This window comes from Triturus cristatus, chromosome 11, assembly GCF_964204655.1.
Source record: "Triturus cristatus chromosome 11, aTriCri1.1, whole genome shotgun sequence".
In the NCBI taxonomy this organism is placed as follows: domain Eukaryota; kingdom Metazoa; phylum Chordata; class Amphibia; order Caudata; family Salamandridae; genus Triturus; species Triturus cristatus.
Genome location: NC_140594.1, coordinates 145764719 through 145788739, shown reverse-complemented (window position 1 = coordinate 145788739; position 24021 = coordinate 145764719). Strand labels below are relative to the sequence as shown.

Genomic DNA, 24021 nt, shown 5'->3' with positions numbered 1-24021 from the left:
TGAACGCTGTGACAGTCTTTCTAATTTCCTTCTTGATTGCTGAAGAAAGGGCTACCTCCTTCCAGTTGCCCTGGTGCCACCCTCTACTTAATACATGTGAACAGGTGACAGGTGAGGGTCCCAGTTAGGCATAAAAAGTCACGAAGATCATAAAACACCGTCCAGAGAATATTGGTAGGTCTTGATTGAAGAGGATGCAGGAGTTGATAAGCGAGGCACCAACACTACCCTGAGGTATTGTTGAGAAAGAGTCCAGCATATAGTGTTCCAGGTGAGGAAGCCAGTAAGGAACGGTGCTGCAAAGAGAAGGAAGCAAAAATTAGGGAAAAAAAAGAATCAAGGAGATGGTAAGGTGCATGATGAAAATTAGAGAACGGAAGCTCCCAATATATACTTGTTTTACCAAAGCCTCCTTATATATCGTTTAGGTAGGAAATTACATCACAGGAAACCAGGTGGGAAACTCTTCTCACCAACCCTGAAGAAGCAACAGTTCTGATAGAAATGGATTTAAGACTGGCCACCCTTATTACATCAAGAACGTGTGTTCCTTTAAGTATTAGGTGTAAGAAGACTCGTATATTTGACATCTTTCTTTTCCTCGTGCTTCTGTGCTTCAACTGCCGGTTCTTTTCCTGGTAACCCTGAGCAGAGCTGGAGAAACCTCCTTACCTCGTGCAAAGTGCGTTGACCGAAGACACAATGCATTCCTTGCAGTAGAAGGAAAACTAAAAGGCTGCTTCATCGCTGCCTCGACTCGAGGGAGCCTTGTTCCCAGGTGTAGCACTTCTCTCCATAGGGCAGAGATCCGGCGCCATGCTGACGGGCTCTCTGAAAGCTCTGTCAGAGCGGTTTTGAAATCCTGTCAACACAGGTCTGCCAAGAACCTTCCCTGACAGGGATCGATGCAGTAGGCAGAGGAAAAGAGCTGCCTACAATTACACGCTGTAGTTGAAGCATAAAAGGCCATTTAGTAGGACAAGGTTGTAAACACAATAATTTAACCAAACAACATCATTAACTGTAACAAACCCCACCACACCTTTCATTCCCACCATCCATTCTGCCCTCACTCCTGTTACTCTCTTCCCATTTCACTCTGTGATGTCCTCCATCTCTTCATTCACCTTCTCACTTATATTTAAACATCCTCTCCTGAATCTCCAGCAGTCGCATTCTTGCCTCCTGCACCCCTATCTTTCACTTGTTCCTTCCCCCCCGGAGGGGTGGGTGGGCCGTCAGTGACTCCCCACCCCTCTAAAGTACTGCCAACCAGGCAACCCCTGTAGGGCGGTTGCATGCCCCCCTCTTTCAGCCGTGCACCTTTTGCCCTTTCTCTTTCATTTCCCTGCGACACCAAATAGATTCATTCCACAGTTTGCTTATCGCATCACGCATCTCCTTCATATAATACGCATTCCCCAATTGTGAAAGTTGCACGCCATCGTCCCTAAAAAGCGAAGGCTCCTCCAGTCGTATCTCAACATTACCAATTACTTTGATGTCCCTAGAGGCACAAAAAACTCTCATTGCCCTGTTGAGCTTCTTGCAGGCTTTCTCCACTGCCGCTGGCTTTACTGACCCTTTCCACACTTTATGCGGTACAAATTATGTCCACACAATGCATGTTCCCGCCAGATTTCGTTTTATAGATCCCTCTGCATCTGCTGTAGAACCGCCAGTCCTGACAGACGTATCAAGTCATTTTTGCCCAGATGCAGGACCAACATCTCCGGGGAATGATATAATTCTTGTAGGCCAGAGCAACAATGCCCCCCAGCGCATCCCTCCTTTACCCCACCAATGCACCTTGTGGTGGCTGCTCTTCAGACCCAGGTTACGGCCGTAGACCTGTCGATCTGCATATCTGGCTGCCCAATACATGAAAGAGTGTCCAACAATCCAGGTAACCGTCTTGGTCTCTGGGCCCCCCACACAACCTACGACAAGAAAAATATGTTAGTACACACATGGAGGCTGCCTTCTTTTAAGCGTTGCAAGACTCCCACCACACCCCGAAAACCATCTCACCCATATTTGCGCACATATCTCTCACATCACCTGGACCTCCACATGCCAATCTGACGTATCCTATACCATGACCAGCCCAGCCGTGCCGCCGCTGTGGCTGCTCCAATGTGGAATAAGTGTGTGCCGTACCTAGCAGGGCCCTTACCCACTCTCTCTAAAGCCATGCGTAGTACTGCCAATAACTGGAAATCTGTCTTTTTCTCCCCAGACGCGTGTCAAAATATTTCACCTGACAGCCCTCTTGAGCCACCCAAGAAAATTCGCCATTCTTGCACGGGGCACGCACCCATACATCCAGTCTCATTCATTCAACCACACCCATTTTCCCCTACCCGCCTGGTCCGTTTTTGAATGCCCCAGACAAATCCCCAGGTGTTCCCCATCCAATCGTATTGCGTCATATGTTCTCCTCATCCGCCCTTTAGTGCCTAACATCTCTAAAACCCGAAATGACCCAAAAAACATCCACAACATGCATAGACGGAAAACTGAAACCTCATATCCATCATAACAACAAGTGGGCAAAACCCCCAACAATTTCTGTTCCAATTCAAAAGTAATAGCCTCCCTGGGTGCTCCCCCCATCCCTTCCCCCCGTTCCCGACCCCAACCTTTTAGCATCTTACATAGTATCTCACCTTTTGCCGGGTCACAGCCTGCATACAAGCTACTGTAAAAAGAAATCCCAGCCAACTTCCCGGCTATCGTCGTCTGCGACAAACCCTTTGCAATACAACTGAGAACAAAACGTATGACTCCCTGCGTTATTCGCAGTGACCTGACGTGACATGTTCCAGGCATCCACGGTCCAGCCCATAAACGATCCAAACTCAGCCCAAGCCAGCCTGTAGCTACGCCTTGTAGATTCCGCTGTGGACTTCTCAACCAGGCCTATCACTCTCACTCCCCCAGGCCCAGATGACGTCCGGCAGCTCTGTCTTACATGCAGCTGCTCCAGGTGGCAGTCGTTGGAATCGCCGCCTTTGCGAACGTAACATGCTTCGCCCAAAATACTACATTCAATTGCAGGCATTTCAGCATGAAACTACGCAGCAGCCGCAAGACCCTCAAGTCCTTCGCTTTTTGTTTATTCACTAGCTCTACCACCGTCATGTTGTCTACATGAAACAGCACTGACCTATTCTGAAATTCTGGGCCCCACACAGCCAAAGCCACAAGCAACAGAAACAAACTCTAGGAAAGCTATGCTCCTCCCTTATTTTACCCAATGGCCTGGCCACCAGCCATCAGCACACCATCGACCATCCCAAAAGACACCAAAACCAGAAGCCCCTGATGCATCAGAAAAGATTGGAACTTGCCATATCGTTCGGTCTTCCACAAAGTCCAACGACACTCTGTTAAAGTTCATCAAAAACGTCTGCCACACTCTCAAATCTTCCCTGACACCCATTGAAATTCTGACTCGGTGGTGTGTTAGCACTGCCCCAGACATGGCCATGCCGAGGCGTCGGCAAAACGTCCTCCCAGGTCTCACCACCTGGCAAGCAAAATTCAAGAAACCCATTAGTTGTTGTACTGTCCTCAAACCAATCTTCTTTTCACCAATCACCCATAACAGAAAAGCCTGTATCTCCATCACCTTCCCTGCGGGCACCCTGGCCAACCACAGAACCGAGTACAGTTCGATGCCCAGGAACATCAATCTACTGCTGGGCCCAGCTGTTTTCTCTGGTGCTAAGGGAACCCCAAAGAGCTGCGCCATGGCCTGAAACCTGAATGACCCCTGCCGATGAATAAGAAATCATCCAGGTAATGAGACACTTCCAGGTGACCACTTATCTACATGAAAGCCTACTGCAGAAACGTGCTGAACATCTCAAACAATACGCAAGAGATTGCACAACCCATTGGCAAGACCTTGTCTACGAAGATGGCCCCTCCAAACTGCATCCCCTGCAACGAGAAATCCGCAGGGTGTGTAGGCAAGAGACGGAAAGCTGATTTCACATCACATTTAGCCAGTTCCGCCTCCTGCCCACACAACCGTACTAGCCAGATTGCATCGTCTACTGAGGCATACAGCACTCTCAAATCCTCCTCTGCAATGAAGTTGTTAACGGACCTCCCCTCCGGCTAGGACAAGTGGTATATCATACTATTCTCTCCCGGCTATTTCTTAGGGTCCACCCCTAGAGGTGAAATAGTCAGGTCTTCTACCGGCCAATCGACAAACGGGCCTGCTATCCTGCCTTCTTCAACTTCTTTTCTCAATCTTGCCACCACCACTTCGGACAACTCTCTGGGCGATTTCAAATTTTCTGCCCACTGTCTTTCTCTAGGGCCCTAATAACCCACCCGGAAACCTTCGGTAAATCCCCTTTGAATCTTTAATGCAGCTTCTCTGTCCTGGTACTTCGAGAGCCACAGGCCCATGGCCTCAATCCTAACTGGGGTAGTATTCCTTTGGCCGAGCCTGTCCTCTGCCCTTAGTGGACCGCCAATGCTCTGATGGCATGGCCAAGGTGAAACAATGCGTGAGTGCGTGTCTTATCCCACATTTGGAGCATTCATGTTTGAATTTGCAGGGTATCTTGAGCAGAAACCTGTGTTGTAATTCCAATAGGCTCCTGTGTTGCCTCCCCCTTGCTTAGGTGGTGGACCTGAGCTTCCTGTACTAACGTTACTTCCTCCCGCCCCAGCCTGGGCGGGACGCGTCGGAAAAGACTGGTACGTCACCAGCAGGCCACTAGCTGTGTGTGTGGATGCGGACGACTACGTGGAGGACATCCATTGCATCCACAATTCCTGGTCCACCTCACCCCATGTCTTAATGCGTTCATAATGATGCGGGCCCTAAACTCTTCATCATAGCTTAACCATGCAAACCCCTCGAAATGCATCTGTGCCATCCGGAAGATGTTTATGTAATTCAGCAAGGCTATGGCCCTATCTAGATGCTTTTCACAATAAATACTGGCGTATATCAGAAAAGCTGAGGTCCAGTTCTCCATGTTAACGGGTACTCTGGGCCTCCTGGTCAGCTCCCACTCTTCTTCTTTCGACCTTTCCTTTGCCTGAATCTCTCTATGTAAGAGCTTGAAACCATCCACGTACTCGTGTTTCCAAATCCTGGATCTCGTTTTGTCTGACAAGTGGGACCTCAATGGCATGGCCAAACCCATATAGGGAAGTTTTTTATTGTCTTTGTTTTCCCCTTTTTCGTCCTTCCTTTGTGTTCTGTCTGTTTTGTCCGTCTGTACACTTGCTACAACCAAAGGTTTTACTCCAGACTCTTTCCCCTCCACCGCAGGTGCCGCTGTTGCCCCTGCCGTTACTCCCATGTCCTTCACGGACCCTTTCCCCACGCTCACCGACTGGCAGACTTTTTTCCTTCCTACTTTCGGACCGCCGTCCCAGGAAGCCCACCAGTCGCCCTCACCTGATAAGCTTGGTCGCGCCTTCCGGTCCTTCCCTTTGGTGCCGATCTTCTAGCTCCCCGTCTTGGCCTTGCCTTTGGCCACACTTGCCTCCTGCAAAACACCAAGCGTCTTCATTGACATCCCCGAACCACCCGCCATCTCCCACATCATGTCCTCATCATCATCCCGCACTTCACCCTCTTCCAACTCATCATTCTCATCACCATAGTCCAACTGCAACTCGGCCTCAGTCTCCGCAGGCACCCACATCACCTCATGCACCGCTCTCTTCTGTCCTTTCCCTTTCATTGCAGACACACCACTACCATGCTCCACAGCCGCCGTCAGGGCCCGATCCCTCTATGGAGGGTAGGCCACCGGGGACCCCCCTGCTGCTTCTTGCCAGCGTCTTGGGACTGTTTTGCGCCCCACCGGCCTCCCACCTGTCTACCGTCCTCCAACGCCGGTTTGCACCCCTCCCCAGGCTGCTCCACCCTGAGGGGGCCCGACGCCACCAGGTCTCACCGCCGTCACAGCTGTCCCTACCCACGTCCTCTTCCACCCACACCCACTTGCCCCTGTTGGCTTCCTGCGTCACCATGGCCTCTTCCTCTGATGTAGGGCTTGGTGGCCCCTCATCCCATAGATCAACACCCCCTTCCCCATGCGCCGCACACATATCCTCCCACCTCTTCTCAGCCTCCTGGATGAGCCTGCGTTGATCCCTAATCTTCTCCTCCAGAGACATTCCCCCCATCTGGGGAGTAAGGGTAGGGGGCTTCTGCCCCTGCTGCATAGCTCTTATGGCCTTGCTATTGCCAACATACTTGTCCCAGAGCCCCCCCTCATATGCTTAATTTGGAGCTGAGAGGCCTCATACCCCGCTGACTGCCTTGATGCCCCTGCTGGCGCACTCTATATGAGGTCTAAGGGAGACTCCTCCCTTCTCCCAACCTCTGTGCTCACTTTTATGTCGAGCCCAGACACGGCCTGTTCAGCCAGCCGGTGCTCAATGCCCCCTCCCTCCTCTCAGGCTGAAATCAAGGCCCTCGTCAGCCCCAGCGCACTGCCAGGCCGGCTCTGTGCGGCCCCGCCCGCCCCCTGTCAGCAAAAGCGGCTCTCCCACCACATCGGCAGTGTCCCGCTGCTGCACCTGTAAGACCCCGGCCCGCCCCTCCTCCCTCGGCCATAACTCGGGTGTGGCCGAGTCAGGAAGCAGACGCGCAGGCAGGCTCTGATGCCTGCCCCCGCACTTGCCGGATTCCTTCTTGGGCTGCCCTGCGCTCTCCCGCCCTCTTTTAACCGGTGGTGGCTCATTTTGACAGGCCACCAACGAAGCCACTACTCCCACCGACGCAGACCTCGAAGTGCGGGCCATTCCTACCCACGCCTGATCTAACACGCCAGGCCACAACAGGTCCTTCCGGCCAGCCTGGCCAAGAACCCGTAATGCAGCCCGGTTGGCCTCCGCGTCGGGCGACGACATCTGCGCCGCCACAGTAAGAATTCTTGTATTGAACCTTTGCCTACTACTAAAATGTCCACACCAATTGTCCGATTAGTTTTTTTTTTTCTGGCCTAATAACTCCCTCGCTCTTACTCTCCAAAAACTTGCTCAACCCTCCCCAGTGGCTGATTACTAATTGGGATGATTGTATCCTGGATGGAATTGGCGCTCACTATTTGCAGTAAGTATTTAGTAGCTCAAATTATCACTATAGGTGCCCAGGGAGGAGGTAATCATCCAACACCTCAACATTCAGATCAGCAGATCTGTACAAACTGTAAATCAAGCCCTGGCACACATTTGTAATGATTATAACATGTCAATAACTTCAGTATCAAGGCAAATACATAAAGAAAATGAATAATTTAATGATTTTCTTGTTGTGACTCCAGCCAACACGTGTTTCGTCGTTCGGGACAAGACACCCGCGACTTCCTCAGGGCTGGAAAACATACATAAAGAAACAGAGTGTAAGCCCAACCATTCGGGCATCAATAATACAGTTTTTGTTATGTGAATGGTAAGTGGTCCCAACTGTGCTCATCAAGTCACATCATATATCCCTAAAGAGCGTGCAAATGCATCCAACATAGGACAGTGGAATCAATATATCCTGTGTCAAGAACATTTCAAATCATCATATTAATGTGTCAATCAATAGATGGTGTCTAACATGCCAAGCCAACCAATATTGAGGACCACCCTAGGGACAAAAGGGGGTGGGCCCATGATAGGTTAAAATGAATGGAAAAGAGTAGTCATGCAACTCATAACCACCATTCAAGTGACATCCCATATGCATATTGTATGAGAGTCAACTTGCTGGGAGAACCCAGGCCTACCTTTAGGTCAATGAAACGGTCTTATGTGCCTAAAAATAAAAATAGAAATTTATAAAGTGTACGTCCTATTAAGATTACATCCATGTAGATACCAACCATAAGGTAAAGAACATACCTTTTGACTGGTATAATTCTGTCCCAGCCTGAATATGGCTGGGCAAGTTGCATGTATTCCACGGAAAACGGTGATTCTAGCATATATCTGTAAGAACATAACAGAATCCTATTTAAAATAGTGGGGCAGAACGCTCCTAAATGCAATTATTAGCACAGAGCATGGAGTGCATGCTTATAGTAAAAACTTGTGAGGAAGGTTTCCAATCATTGCACCAACCAACGTATACATTAGGTTAACTATTTATAGTTATCTGCCAATGTGAGTTCTAGTTTCATCGCTTCTAGTATTTTGTGAGGGTTGGTATATTCCAATAAAAAGAGTTCAAACCATGATCCTTATTGTATAGTTCACACAGTCACCAAGATCAAAAAAACATTGGATATAAAGAAATCCCAGTGTAAGAGAAATAGCCATGAGAACACATTAAACGGTTCCCACGCACACCAACTTTGTGCACGAGTGACCAGTGGAATTACAGAAAACCCATGTGCTTGGTAACAAGCTTACCGACGATGCACGATGTGCAGTAAATGCCTTGATACTGAAGTTATTGACATGTTATAATCATTACAAATGTGTGGAGGCCTCCCCAGTGGCGTCGGGTGCAGCAAGAGGACGAAACCCCCCTGCACCCTTATAGCCTAACCTAATCCCCACCCCTTGACTCCTACAGCTATGTCCTTCCGGCCACCGCGTGAACACCCTGGGAGAAGACTGGTCTGCGACCTTAATTCCCCCAGGGGCCGTATTGTCCTGCTTTTTTGGGTCTGTGGAGACCCCAGAGATACCGGTAAAGGGTGAAAACCAGTGGTGTAACGCAAAATGTTGGGGCGCCAGCAGCGGGGCCCTCGAGTATTCCTCATTTCACAGATGTACGCCGGTTTGCGCTGAATGGGGCCCCCTGCAGGGATGGGGCCTCCTCAACGCCACAGGTTTGCAGGGGTCTGTGTTATGCCCCTGGTCAAACCACCAGCTGTCATTCTACCATTTTGTTACACTCTTTGGACAACCGAGAAGGAGGGAACTACAGGGAAACAAGCACTTTCTTTCACATCAGTGAAAGCATTTTTTTTTCACAACTGTGACTTTGTAGTAGTGAGTAATTCAATTTAGGATCTGGTCAGGCTCTCATAGGTATCTATACACAACAATATTTTGTAGTAACAGAATGTTAAATAAATAAACTTACTCTCGTAACGTGGTTTTATCATAGAAATGTATGTTGTTAAAGCAGATAGCGTAATACATTGTTGGCATTAAGAAAATGATGTTGATACATTTCTTAAAGGTAATGCATACATTTAGATTTTTAAAGCATTACATTTTCACTTGAAATTTCAGTACTGAGATACTTCAGTATGTGTTTTTTATGTTTAAATGTGTGTTTTTTACACTCTCAATGTGTTTGTTTGATTTTAAGTTTTTCGTATGAGCTTACATGCTTAATTTTGTTTTGTTGCTTACTTTGTTCTCGTCTCTCAAACAGGCCATTGAAGAAGAAGCCAAAAACTTCATCGATGAATCTTTCAAAACCCTGCGCTCTGCCGAGGCTGCTTTTGACATGCTTTTGAAATTTAAACACATTCAATCTCGTGAAGCCATTAACAAGCAGATGATGAAAAAATTCAATGAAATTTTGGCTCAATATTGTAAAGAGGTAGGGAAGTCATTTTGTTGAACAGTTTTTCTGTTAAAGTCAAGTAGTTAGATCCTACAAAACAAAGAAAAAAATATGTGTAACTGCCGATTTGACATACAATATATTTATTTTTGTAGCAGCAATTCCATTTGTAATCAGCACCCCAGAGAGACCCTTGCAGCCTCTCATTAAGGGATCTTGCATAGGCAGAAGCTCTGCGGATCCGTATTGGAGACCAGGAGCATCCACTGTATAGTGCCAATATTGGCAACTCACCCAACCCGCAAAATACAGCAATCTCATAATAAAGAACACACATGACACAGTAATTTGTTGTAGAGAATATTGCTGCAGGTTTATTTCGTACAAGAAATATGCCAATATGGTGGGTCAACTTATGGGAGATCCAAGGGCAGGTAGCAGTGACTCCCCTAAGCTGCCCTGCCCACCTGATGAGCCAAATTGCACCGTGGCCTGACCAATCGGTGCTAACTATTTTGGAGGAATTTCCCCCTTACATCCTGTGGACCACCAGTCCACCCATTTACTCATGCCCCTTGAGGGGGCGGAGCGTATCCAGGCAAGACCCCGGTTACTCAGGTGTACAACCGCCTGAAGGACTAATGGGGTGCCGTCGTTCCTCCAGGGTCCTGCCGTAAGGGCTTCCTGGGGTTGTTTGGCATTTGCACCCTTCTTGTGGTCCTGAAGAGGGTACCCCTATGTACCATTTAGCCTCTGGATCGCCCTGTAACTCTGCTATAGCTCTGGGTGTGGCACCCGTCACACCCAGGGCCCCCCACCAAGGCAGGCAGCTTTCTTACTTACACCCTGCTGACTCTAGGGGTTCACCCAGGTCCAACAGAGCAGGTCTATGCTCACTCTAGTCAGGTGGAACCCATCCTCATCAAAACATCCCATGGTCTTGGCATGCAAGAGTCCATGTCTGATAAAGCCAAAAAAAACTGTTCCCTGAATTTGCACATGGCGCTGTTTACTCTCCTGCGAGAAAGTTCAATGGCCTCTCCTGACCTGGCCCCTTGCCAGACTAGCCGTGGAGTGATCTCGGACCGCCATAACTCGCATGTGCCTAATTGGTTATTTAACTTACTCATTGTGGGATTCAATGCTTGTAGCAGAACCTTTATATCCATGAAAGTCAAGTCATTGCCTCCCAGGTGGATGAGCCAAATGTTAGGAGGGGTTCCGCCTCTTGATAGTCTGTGTCGCAGCTTCATCAGCAAGTTATGCCATCGCATGCCTAGGAACCCCAGCCAAACTCTCTTAGTGATGGAAAACCCATGCTTCACTCCTCCCTTCCTACCATTGCCCTACACTAGCAATGACTGCATGGCCGATCCCCACACCTTCGATCCTGGCAAAATTCAAACTGTTTGGAATGGCAAAATTGCACTACCCCTTTCTAAATAACCCACTCTATATGCGTGTTCCTGGCACTGTACCTTTTTGCCCGTGGAAGGCCAAAATAACGCCTATAGCACTGCACCAGCCCCCCGTATTCTGCTTCCTTACATGACTCTGGTGCATGCCGCCCCTCACCTTCAGACTGTGCTATTTAGATGCTGATGTCCCCTCCCTGTGCAAGTCGGGCACATCCCAACCTTCTGATGCGTACCATGGGGCAGACTAGAGGGTGGGGACGGTGGGGGGGGGACCATAAGTACAGATACCTGCCTTTTCATGAATAATGGACCTGGCAAATGTACAGAATACATTGTAGCACCCAACATTCAGGAGCACACTTGTTAGATGACAGTTTCCACAGCCAGCCTTGCTACTAAGGCTATCAGGGAGGGGAATTTATTGCTTAAAAGAAGGAACCTGAAAGTGCCCTCGGTTTCAGAGTGCACCTACCTTGCTGAATTTGACCAGATTATTGCACCAAACTTTCTGATTGTTAAACCATAGTGAAGCATAATGGTGTCAAATATAGTTTAAGGGAGTGTTTGTATTGTGCCGTGCCCACTATTGCTATCACCAAACCCTTTTTGTAGTGACAACTTACGCAGCCCATCGGCTTGATTAACTGCAGTTTGATCACAGGTCCACACTACCTACTAACCAGCTGTGCCCCGAAGTGCCTAGTTAACTTCATTATCCACAGAAATGATTGCCCTGCACAGCACCAGAGCCAGTGTTGGCTTACCTTCTAGTCATCATGTAATCAGGGAGACTTGCATATTTATTATCCAATGATAATGTCGGAATCTGAGCTTCTCAGTTCCATGTTTTGCCGCAGCCCACCTATTGTGGGTCAGCTGGGACCCCTCTGCCTCGCTGCAAGTAACTTTGTCACTTAATACCGCTCCCTTAATGCACTTGCCTGCCACTAAAAGGCACCTGGCAACAAAATGACGCACTGCTGCTTGGAGAAGAGGGATTTGTGAGCCAAACGTACCCCAGGCCACGTTCTCAGCTTTTCACTTTTGTAGCGGCTCCAGTTTGTATGAGGTGTGTGTCCATGTCCTAGCCACGCATACCCCATAGCCTATTCACATCGGTGACTGACCTACTATGGTGTGAAAAGGTTCAACTATCCAATGCTTCAAAAATTTGACATTAAGCGAGGATGTTCTCATGTATTTGTCATGTATCCCTCCTTTCTTACAGGACTTTTGCCTGTGCAGTTTAATCTGTGGTGTTTTCACCCAGACTTCCCAGGATGCTAACTGTTAACAATGTGAGCATTTGCTGACGTTACTGAGGGATTCTCCCGGTTACAGCTTGAATTTATTTTTACCACCCAACTTAATGTGCTACGTTGTAAGCACTTTGGTACCTAACTTGGATCTCTTCCCCCTGAAACGAAACCACTGCTTAATGTGCGTGACCTGGGTACAAGGTCCTGTTCACTTGACGCACATGCATGTGACTCAAGTCACACTAGCCCCCACAGGGCGTGCTACTGCTGGCTGAATCTCATCCATGACTGCACAACTTCTCATGTGATGGCCTAAAGTAATGGAAGCCCCTGTGCCCTGCTAGACCACCTTGAGTAATAATAGGTCATAGTCTGAACTTCTTACTTGTACGTTCTTTAGAGATAGGGGGCACCTTGCACTACATGTGGTCAGGGTATACACCGACTGAAGCTTTCTCCTCTGTTTGCATTCTTGAGCTACCTTGCTAAACCATCATAATGACCCAGAGGTTTCCTGCTTGATTCCCTCGAGAGAGAGAGAGAGGCCAGTAATGCTTTCACCAGGTGCCATCCTGGGAACCTGGAAATAGCAGCCAATGGAGGACCATAGGGCCCCCTACTACACTGTCTAAAAAGACTTGGCGATGTGATTTAGATGTCCTCATAGGGAAATGACAATCTGCAATTTAAATATCTTAATATTAGAATTGGGGTAAATCTAATACCACTACTGGGAGCGAACTGGTGGGGTGCTGTGGGTCTACTGCCCGCAGTGTACCCCTGCCCCATCTGAGTTTCGAAGCCCAGGCTTCCCACAGCTCGTAATAGTTCCCGGGCTTTCACCAATTGCACATCAACATGTCAGCCTCAGTGCAAAAGGAACGCCGGATTACCGGGGGAGGTAATTATACCTTGCCCTCACCCAGTCAGGTGCGCCGGAAGTGACGCAAGCAATGCACCGGACCCCGGGACTCCGGAGGTCTAACCACTAGCCCCGTTGGGTTGTGCTAAATGTGGCACTAAGGTGGCTGCCCTCTGACGTGGGCCCCTTGTGTGGGCCACAGGCTGCCTCATTTACTTAGTTTACAGACTGCCGTTCAACGTGTAATAGAGCCATTGATGCAAGGGGTGTCTGAGAAGAACAGGAACAAATAACAGCACAGTAACTACAGTACAAGAGCCATAACACAATAACCCATCATCGCATGGCAAAGAAGGCTCCCACGCATGTCAGGAATAGAAAAATATAAATAGATATAGCAATACAAAGAGAGGGATAATATTCAAGTCTATGAGGAGAAACCAACTAGCAGAGCTAGGCGGACACGGAAGTAGAGGGAAATAGGAGGCAGTGGTAGAGGTCATATTAATGGAAGCTGCAGGATGCTTGAAGACAGGAGGTAAAGGTATTTTTAGAGAAGATAAGGGTAGAAAAGCAGGTGATGGTTGAAGGTAGAGGAAAAGGAAATCTGGATTACGAGATAAGAAGTTATTTGTACCAAGCCTCATTATCATCCCAGCTTTTGTGAGTAATGGTCACTTTTGGCGACAAGGATGAATGGTAGTACATCATTTGGAGTTGTTGATGCTTGGAGATGATATCTTGCCTGCGTGCATCACAGGAAGCCTCTTTAGCAAAACCATTGTCACAGTTGTTTTGGTCTGGTACTTAGGCTGCTGTATCCATTTGGGACTGAAATAGCTCTGAAGTTTTTTTTTAGCAGAGATTTTCATCCTACCATAATTTCTTTTTGGCCCTTCCTCTTTTGGGAGTTTGTCCTAGGCAGAGTTTACCCTGCTTCAACCAGAGTACGTTGTGAACCGTATCAGTCTGATGTTGCATCATTGTATAGTAAAGCTTAAAAATTGGATCGTAGATGCTTGAAGCCTACAATATCCAGTTTTGGGTCATTGGCAAAATCAAGATATTCTGATAGAGATTTCTAACCTCAGATTCCTCACCTTTGTGATTTTTCCAGACGTTAGATGGAAGGTAAGTAAATTGTTCATCACAGATCTTCCAGGTAGCCCATAATTGAGCTCAGCAAGTTTGACTCCCATCTTGTATAGGTTACCAGTGCTCCCTAAAGTGAACACTCCAGTAAGTCATTATCTACCATGCGGAACATCAACAATGTTCTTCCTTAAACTGTTGTCTGTTTCTGAGCACCAAAACGGCTAGAGTCCCTAAAGATTGCCACGATGTGCTCAAAGAGTTTAGGAACACCTCAACTCGACAAATATATGTAGATAAATACGAGCATTTTTAGTCTGCTTTTCTTTTTGGTGTTGAACCAACCTTTCCTATATAATTTGATTTGCTTTTCACTACTGTTTATATTTGGCTAAGCTGTTACTTTTGTTGTACCCACATTTGTGGGAAGATGAACAAAGTGCTTTCTTTGTTCTCTGCACAAACTTTCCAGTGTTTTCTGAAAGTTTTGAAGCACCTTTGTCTGCACTCAACAAGCTTAATTCCACTCAGTGGCTGCTGTCAGTGATGAGCTAGCTTATGAAGCCCTCCCTCGACCCATGAATACGGTTTCACTCTAATCAAGGCAAAGGAATGTGATCTATATTTTTACATTATATTGAAAGGAACAGGCCATTGAGCAGGGTTGGACAACTGTTTTTGCCTTTTGTGTTTAGTCGTTTCTCAGGGGTGCCAGGTTCCAGAAACCCAGTGGCTTAAACGGGCATTTTGCATTTTCTTCTGTTATGAAAACAGTGTGATCTGGTCTTTTATCACCTGGTTGGTCAAGACCCATTTGAGCTGCTCTAACAAATGACAACTTAATTCATTTGCTTTCGTATCTTGTGTACCTGGAAGACGAATTGCCATGAGACAAATGCTGCTCACCAGCATCGAATGCCAAATGTTCTGAGCTTCCTGAGAAAGAACTCTGGATCATGCACTCCTCACCTTTTTTGATAGTACATTGTGGATGTGTTGTTTGTCAATGGACATGGCTTGATCACTGCCAAAAAATTACTTTAACTCCAGAAGCACTACTCTCAGTTCCATCGTGTTTATTTGAAAAAATTACTCCATGGGAGACATCCTACATTGTTTTGTAACGGTTCCAATCTGAGCCCCACAACTCTCTAAGGCCCCATCCATTAACAAAGTCCGTGATGGGATCAGCAGACAACATAAATCACCTGTGAGCAACCTCTTTCTTTGGCACCCTCATTTGAGGGATTGCAAGACTCTGGAAGCCATCTGTATCGTGTTGCCCCAATTTGCTGACTTCTGACACTGTTTATCCCAGAGGCATTCCTGTAGAGATCTCGTATGTAGTCATGCATCCCCAACCAGAGAAATACAAGAGGTCCTTAGGCCCAGGAGGGGAGCATACTTGTGTTACTGAACTACAGTATGTTAAATGAAGTTGAGGGCATTTCTGATGTCTAGACAGCAACCTCTTTTGTGAAAGAGACACTGTTCCTAACCATCTGTCTTGATATGCTCTCAAATATTGGCCCAGTTGACTTGGTTCAAGTGTTCATTTCTTGAAGTTTATGTGAAGACCCAGGGGCAGATTTACAAGCCCCTTGCGCCACTTTTGCGTCACTTTTAACATGGGAAAAGTGACGCAAAAGTGGCGCAAGGGGTTTGTAAATCTGCCCCCCAGTTTTTAAAGGTCTGTTTAGCTGAGGAGGCATGTGAAATTCTCACCATTCCGCTGTTAATTGGTCCATAACACATTTCTGTCCATTTAAAAAAAGTTTTTGTTGTGCATTTATAAAAAAAAAACTAGTATGTACAACAAAACATAGTGCAACCAAAAACCCAATTGCTGCGACATACAGGAATGTAGGATATAACAAGTGACAGTTTCTGACATAATCATGTGAGTTTGAGTTCCGTAGCTGCAATGGTTTCACCCCCAGGTCCTCGTATGAGATCAATCTCCTACCTAGTTGCGAAGACCTGTAACTTCCTGCCTCTGCATCTCAGGCAATCACCATTGCTGCTGCAATTCAAGAATTACTTTAGGACCTGGCTCTTCCACAGAACCACAGATCCACCTCCCTAGCACCCTCGACTCAGCGCCTTGTGAACCTCACAGGTAAGTAGCTGGCTTTATAAGAAACATGATTGATTGATATGACCAGGTCCTCTGGCGGACTCCCCTTCCCCTGGAAGCCCCTTTCAGTTACCATAACTTACCATACCTACTAACCACAATCAACAACTTCAGGGGGAGCCCCTCTATCACTCTCCCTCTATCTCTGTCCAGCAGTCCCTTATCTATGCAAATTTCCCAGGGGCAGCCTCTTGCACAGTATATCAGTTCCTCTGCCTGTCAGCATCATTCCATGTTGGACCTTCAATCTCTCAGTTTTGAAATTTGTGTACAGCCCCAGTGTCATATCACTTCAGCCGTGCAATCATCAGGGTTGTGTTGCAGAGCTGGAGTGTGTTCCTGTCCAGGGTCACCGTTCCCCAGATATCAAGGAGGCCCAACCAGGGGGTGAGCTCCAAGACTTCTCCTATCCCTTCAAAGAGTCTATGCTGTACCCCTGTCCAGAAGGCTCTCACTCTTGGACACTCCCAGACACCTGTGTATCCCGCTGACTACAGCTCCTCATGCAGCAGTTTATGTCGCTTATACCCATAGCGTGGAGCCTTTTGTTTGTAAAATAGGCCCGGTGCAGCAGTTTCGCTGTATCTGCCTAAATCCTGCCTGTATCGTGAGCTCCCTGAAGTATCTACAGGCTGCCCCCATTCATTATCCTCCAATCTTCCCAGGTCTCCCTCACACTTCTCCCGTAGCTTCTGTAGCGGGGGCTGGCTATTGGTGAACTCGGATATAGTATGTCTATTGAGCGGGGCACCCAGCACCTGGTTTTCTAGTGGACTCTTGCCCTCTAAGTCCCGAGGGCGAGGGTATTCGTCGGAGCAGGATAGACTTGATCTGCAGGTCTCGCTGGCATTATCTCCCTGGCATGTCATATTGACTCTGTAGGTCTGTAACCGTGAGCCATCCTGTGTCTGCCCCCCATAGCTCTTCTACCTTCGAAATGCCAATCATATCCCATCACCAGTGGCCTGACACCCCGCGGAGCTCTACCAGTGCACTCGAGTCTCACATCAATGTCTCCAATGTCAGTTGCCCCATCCATCCCGGCCTCCATGTTGCCTGTCTCCAGGTTCGAATCACTGAAACCGTCGCTCCGGGAGGGTTGTCAATTTCCCTGCACCTTAGAGACATTGTGTAAAACTGTGCGGGCTCCAGTGGCTAAATGTCTGTCATCAGTGCTGGTTCCCCCTGGCCCTAAAAGGGCCAGTCATTAACTATCAGCAGGCAAACTGCCCAGTAATACAATTCTTGCAGGCCATTACCCCATCCATTGTCCTCCTTCCTCATCAACATTCCTAGAGCAATCCGCTGGGTGTCTCCATCCCAGAATAGGGTCCTAACTTCCGCTTCCACAGCCCCAAAAAACGGTTGAGGTCCAAAAAAGTGGAATCTTGCACTGCATAGAGGAATTTAAGGAGCTAGATAATTATACACAGGGCCTCCCTTCCCAGTAAGGAGAGGGGAGCTGATGCCAATGTTCCATGTCATAGGATCCGCCCTACATTTTTATCTGAATACAGTTGACGATATGTAGTCACATATATTCTCAAATAGATAAACCAGATGTCTGTCCACACCAAGGGGATGGACCAGCCTCCCATGTGAGATAGTGGGTTGGCTATGGATTTTCCCGAATTGATTATTATGCCAGTAAAAAATCTAAAGGTCTGCAAGATCTCCAGGATTCTCGAGGGGGATTGCTCCGGGTCCGCAAGATATAGCAGGATGTCTTCTGCATAGAGGGAGACCACATCCTCCAGGTCTCCATTCCAGTAGAGGCCTGCAACAGTTCATCCTGCCGAATCCAGTTTGCTAACAGTCTGCTCACCACAGCAAAGAGTAGCTACAGAGTGCCCCTGCCCAGATTGAATCCCTCCGAAAACATGCTGTTCAGCCGTATTCTGATGCAACGCCGCTATCATAAAACCTTTCCTTATGACACTAACCCTGAAAACCCTTACACAATTTGTTCATCGGTGGGGCCCATGACACCGAAACACACATTCACTCAGTTTTCTGGATCAGTGATAAGTAGACGAGTTGCAAGACATACGGGGTACCTTATTAATATTTTTACCTAAATAATAACTATATACAATATATACATTTGATTTTGGAATTGTCGGTTCTAAACATCAAGGTACTCCGCTATTTCGGTCGATGGACCAACTAGTAGAAATCACAATTTAAAACCTTTTAACAATTATTAAACATAACTTTAATTCTAATAACCACAGACTCAGTTTTGAGTTAGCATGAAATATTATCTAAATTCATTGAATAAATTGAATAAGTAAAGTTTTATTAGACACATTTTCTAGACATTATTACATAAGCGTTTAAGTAAAGATTGAAATTGAAACGGAAAATACTCATTACCCTTGGCCTTGGGGCAATGACGAGAATGGTTCATCAGAACATGAACCGAAGATCACAGGATAGTTTACCAATACTGACTGACTGTCCCTCTAACCTCCTCAGACGTATTCCCTCCCGAGATAGAATCCCGCTACGGTCTCGTTCCTTTTCCCCATCAACGTTCGAAGTCCAAAATTGACAAAGTCTTTTTCAGCATCAGAAGGAAAAATCGTCTCAACAGACAGCATGTCGTGTTGAATAGATCAATGTAGAATGAGCGCACACGAACACATCATTGTAAGCACAAGCTCTTTTATACCCTTTACACTAACTTGCTATACCCAAATTGAAACCTTTTTAGGGGCTACATTCATTCTGATTGGTTCATTGGAGGGGTGGTGATGGCCACCTCATTGTCCTCCTTGCTCAAACCGGTTCCGCAAACAATTAATACATTCAATAGTTCTCGTGATTCATTAAGTCCAAATGTACTTCAACATTGTTAATATATTTGCAACATTATTCGACAGTCATGAATTAGTTCATCTTCTGGAGTTCGAGTCTCCCATCCATTCCCATTCATTCATGCTGAACTCTTGTCATAACTTAGGTCAGACTGGCCTTGACATCTCTCACTCCGTCCATATGCCACACATGGAACTTCCACTCTGCTCATGCGCGGGAGCCATCTTTATTCTGTGCACGCAATCACGTCTCTCTGCAGCAGCCATTTTAAGGCGAGGCCTAGCAGGCCTGAATGGCACTAATATGAAAACAACATATCAGAAATTAGGCATAGAAAATAAGGCCTTCTATTTACCACCCACCATTCTAATGACCTGTGTTAGGTGTTACCTAGCATAAGCGACATTTAAAGCCATTTTACTTACCATCTGCATTCTATGCCACACTATAATTTTACTACAAACGAAATACATGCAATTTTCTTCTACTTTCTACACGAATCACAAACCTATGTTAATTTAATTTCACATTTGTAATTAAATTAGATTTTTGCTATGCCGGTTAGTTTCCCGCGTCTAGTGTCTAATTAAAGGTGCATTTGTTGATTAATACATGCATTCAAATAGTTAGTATTTTTAAAGTTATGAGGTCATTAATTTCGAAAGGGGTACAAAAAATCTTTTTTTGTATTTCCCCAGCTCCTTCAATTCCCCCCTTTGGTGATTTTTTTATATCACCACAAAAACCATCTCCATCAATTTATCAAAAAGCATGTTTCTTGTCCTTTTTCATTTGTTAGCCCAAACAATTGTATTCTTCACATTCTGTCTCTTAGACCTGTTGTCCATTTTCTCTTTAAATTATTCTTATTCAATCTCTCCCATTTCTCGTTCTTTTTGTTTATTTTTCTCATTTTGTCTTTTTACTTTATTTTCTACTTTTCTTTTCCTAATACATACACATGCTAATCTCAACATCAATATCATTAATATTACTATTGTCACTGGTATTTTCCCAACTAATGAACTACCTATTTCTGCAAACCATTTCTTAACTGAGGAAAAACTCTTACCAAGCTTCTCTAAAGCACCATCAACCTCCAGTGGGATAATTTCTTTATGCAATTTAGTAATATTCTATCTGAAAGAGACTCGTTAGTGATAGATTCCTTACCTTAGAATATCCCCAGGTGTCAGACTGGATCCGGAAAGTTTTGCTAGCAGTACCCCTGCGCGTCAGTAGGTGGTGTCGTGCGGCTCCGCATCTGTCATAGGCGTCGTAAGCGCCGAGATGACGTCACGGAGACTACTTAGGCGCCACCCATGCGCGCTGACGTCAGTTCTTTCTTTTTCGCACCAGCAAGCGCAGATCCGGATAGAGCACGTACCTTAGTCACTTTTTGACTACTCCTTTGAGACTTTTGTCTCCCTTCTTTTCTCCTGGTGCATGTAGGGATGCCTGGATTTAAGTCTTGTTGGGCCTGCTGTCGCAATATATCAGTGGCGGACCCCCACGATGTACTGCCTGGAGACCGACCACGACTCCCGGTCCTGCCGGGACTGTCGGACCATGGCCCCGAAGGCCTTGAGGGAGCGGTGCAGGAAACTGCTGGAGGTCCGGCACTCGTCCTGATGCTCGCGGGGCCGCAGTCGTCGCTCCTCGGGCTCCAAGTCTTCGCCCTCGGATTCTGGTAAGTGACGACACTAAAAGAAGTCGAAGAAGCGTGTTTGCTCTCCGACGTCCCCCCGTCAGTCCTCGGATGCAGACGAGGGGGACAGGTGTTCTGCCCCTGCGGCTCCTTTGGAGCCTGGGAGTCCCGCGGCCTACCTGCCTTACCCGGGTCCGTCGGTGACTCCCAACCAGGTGCAAGAATTTCTTGCCACCATGGACCGCCTTTTTAGGCCTCGGGCTCCCGCCGACGTGCCTTTGGGCCCCACGGTCCCGTGTCCAGATCCTGTTGGGCCATCGGCGCCGCCGGCGGATCCAGCTTCGGCGCCACAGGATCCTACGCCGTTGGCTCCGGTCCCGGTGCCACGAGGTCCGGCGCTGCCGGCTCCGGCCCCAGCACCGCCCTCGGTTCCGCCTCCGGCGCCACGGTGGGTGCCGCTCGTTACGCCCTTGCTCTGGACCATTTTGTTCCTGCCTGGGATCCGCATTGGGAGACAGTGCCGTTTTCGACGCCGTATGTCCCTTCTCCAGCTCCGGCTCTACCGCCGTGGCCGGTTCCTCCTGCAACGGAGGTGGAGGATGACTGGGAGGGGTCCGAGGACCCTCTTGCCTGTCAGTGTGACTCCGAGCAGGACTAGGTGGACGATCTGGAAGACGCCGGCAACCTCGATGTCTCTTCTGACCCGGGGTTTGCCTCTCCCCTGCCTACAATGGAGGAGGGCGCTTCCTACACAATGGTCCTCCTCACTGAGGTGCTCCAGACGGCATCTACTTCGTCGGAGCCACTGCTTCCCTTCAACAATGCCCTCACCGACGTCCTGTTGGGCACTTGCTCGCGGCCGGCCAGGAGGGCCCCTGTGGATAAGAATGTCGCCAGGCGTCACCGCCCGGCACCTGGGGACCCCGCGTTTCTGACCACTCATCCCACGCCTGAGAGTCTGGTCATCCAAGCCTTGACGTCGCAGAGTGCCTTTCCCACGGCTCCGCCGGATAAGGACTCTAAGAAGCTGGAACAGTTCGGTAAGCGGTTGTTCTCTTCGGCCAGCTTGGGGCTGCGGTCAGTGAACACCGCCTGCTTATTGGGCCGCTATTCCCACGCGATGCGGGATACAGTTGCACAGGTGTTGCCTCATTGTCCTGAGGAGGTCCATGCTGTGATTTCCCAGGCGGTTGCTGAGGGTAAGGATGCAGCTAAGTTCTCCATTCGGTGTGGTTTGGACACCGCTGACTCGTTAGGCAGGGCGATTTCTACGACTGTGGTGCTGCGTCGCCACGCCTGGTTGCGATCTACTGGGTTCTCGCCCGACGTCCAGAGCTCGCTAATGGACATGCCCTTTGATGGCACTCGCCTGTTTGGTGATAAGGCCGACAGTGCACTGGAGCGTTTTAAGGACTAAGTCCTTGGGTCTTTCCACGAAGAGCCCAGCCACTCCTGGTTTTCGTTCCTTTCGTGGCCAAGGCAGGGGCACCCAGGCGTGTTCCTTCAGCAAGCCTGTGCAGAACCAGCCTCAGCGCGGCCGCGGAAGCGGCTTCCGCAGGGGCTGCTCTGCGAGTCAGCGTGGGGGCAGTCCACCTCCGCTCCCGCAGCTTCTACCTCCAAACCTTCCTAATCCGAGCTTTGTGGGGCACCCCACGCCAGTGTGTGGCAGGATTTGCCATCACCTCCCCCACTGGCACACTATCATATTGAACAAGTGGGTGTTGCAGATCATCCGCAAGGGTTACTCCATTCCCTTTCAGTCCACCCCTCCAGCCATGCCACCTCTGTGACACCGCATGTCGGGGGAACACTTGGCGACTCTCCAGCAGGAAGTTGCGGCTCTCTTGGCCAAGGGGGCCATCGAGTGCGTTCCTGGGCCAGTAGGGAGTGATTGTTATTCCCACTACTTTCTGGTCCCCAAGAAGGACAAAGGGGGTCTCCGTCCCATCTTGGACCTCCGGAACGTCAACCGCTTCTTCCGGAAGGAGAAGTTCAAAATGCTGACTCTGGCTCAGGTCTTGGCTGCCCTCGACCCTGGAGACTGGATGGTAGCGTTGGACTTGCAGGGCACATATTTTCATATCCCCGTCCTGTCGGCCCACCCGCGTTACCTACGGTTCACGGTAGGCCAGGTGCATTTTCAGTTTGCCGTGCTCCCCTTGGGCCTTACCAGCGCCCCTCGGGTGTTCACGAAAGTGATGGCGGTGTTAGCAGCTCATCTGCGTAGGTCGGGAGTGTCAGTCTTCCCCTACCTCAACGACTGGTTGTTGAAGGCGGGCTCGCCCCAGGCAGTCGTCTCCCTCCTTCAGACTATGGCCAACCTCCTGCATTTGCTGGGGTTCTCCATTAACGTGCTCAAGTCGCACCTGAGTCCCTCTCAGTAGCTCCCCTTCATCGGAGCGGTTCTGGATTCGACGCTGTTTCGGGTTTATCCTCCCGGGCAGCGAGTCCAGGATATTCTGGCTATGATTCTGATCTTTCAGCCTCTATCCTGGGTTTCAGTCAGGATGACCCTCCGGCTTCTGGGCCTGCTGGCCTCCTGCATCCTGCTGGTGCCACATGCCAGATGGCATATGCGGGCTCTGCAGTGGGACCTGAAGTTCCAGTGGGCGCGGCATCAGGGCAACCTATCCGATCATGTCCAGATCTCGGAGGGTACTGCACGACAATTGCAGTGGTGGCTCACGAATCGCGATTGGGTCAATGGCAGATCCCTCTCTCTTCCCCAACTCGAGCACACAGTGGTGACGGATGCGTCCCTCCTGGGATGGGGAGGCCACTTGGGAGAGACGGAGATCAGAGGCCTCTGGTCTCTGGCGGAGTCCCAGCTCCATATCAACCTTTTGGAGCTGTGGGCGATCTGACTTGCACTGAGGGCATTCCTTCCCTCTGTCGGGGGAAGTGTGGTGCAGGTGTTCACGGACAACACCACCGCCATGTGGTATTGCAACAAACAGGGCGGGGTGGGGTCCTGGACCCTATGTCAGGAGGCTCTGCGCCTCTGGACATGGCTGGAAGGTTCTCTGAACACCAGTGCGGACGAACTCAGCCGCCGGTGCTAAATGGATCACGAATGGCGTCTGAACTCTTACGTGGTGCAAGGTCTCTTTCTGCAGTGGGGAGAGCCTTGGTTAGATCTATTCGGCACCGAAGAGAACGCTCAACGTCATCAGTTCTGCTCATTGGAATTTCCAAGGCAGCACTCACTCGGCGACGCTTTTCGTCGCGAGTGGAGTTGCGGTCTATTGTACGCCTTTCCGCTTATACCACTTCTGCCCAGAGT

At 48.6% G+C, this 24021-nt stretch overlaps 1 protein-coding gene across 1 annotated transcript in view; it reads left to right on the top strand.

Annotated features, from left to right (window-relative positions):
• The window catches only part of DNAH10 (dynein axonemal heavy chain 10), a 1995301-nt gene that overhangs the window by 406770 nt on the left and 1564510 nt on the right, over positions 1-24021 (top strand). The window contains exon 12 of the mRNA XM_085636177.1: positions 9368-9538. Coding sequence (XP_085492303.1) covers positions 9368-9538 — 171 coding nt within the window. The remainder of the gene's footprint in view (positions 1-9367; positions 9539-24021) is intronic.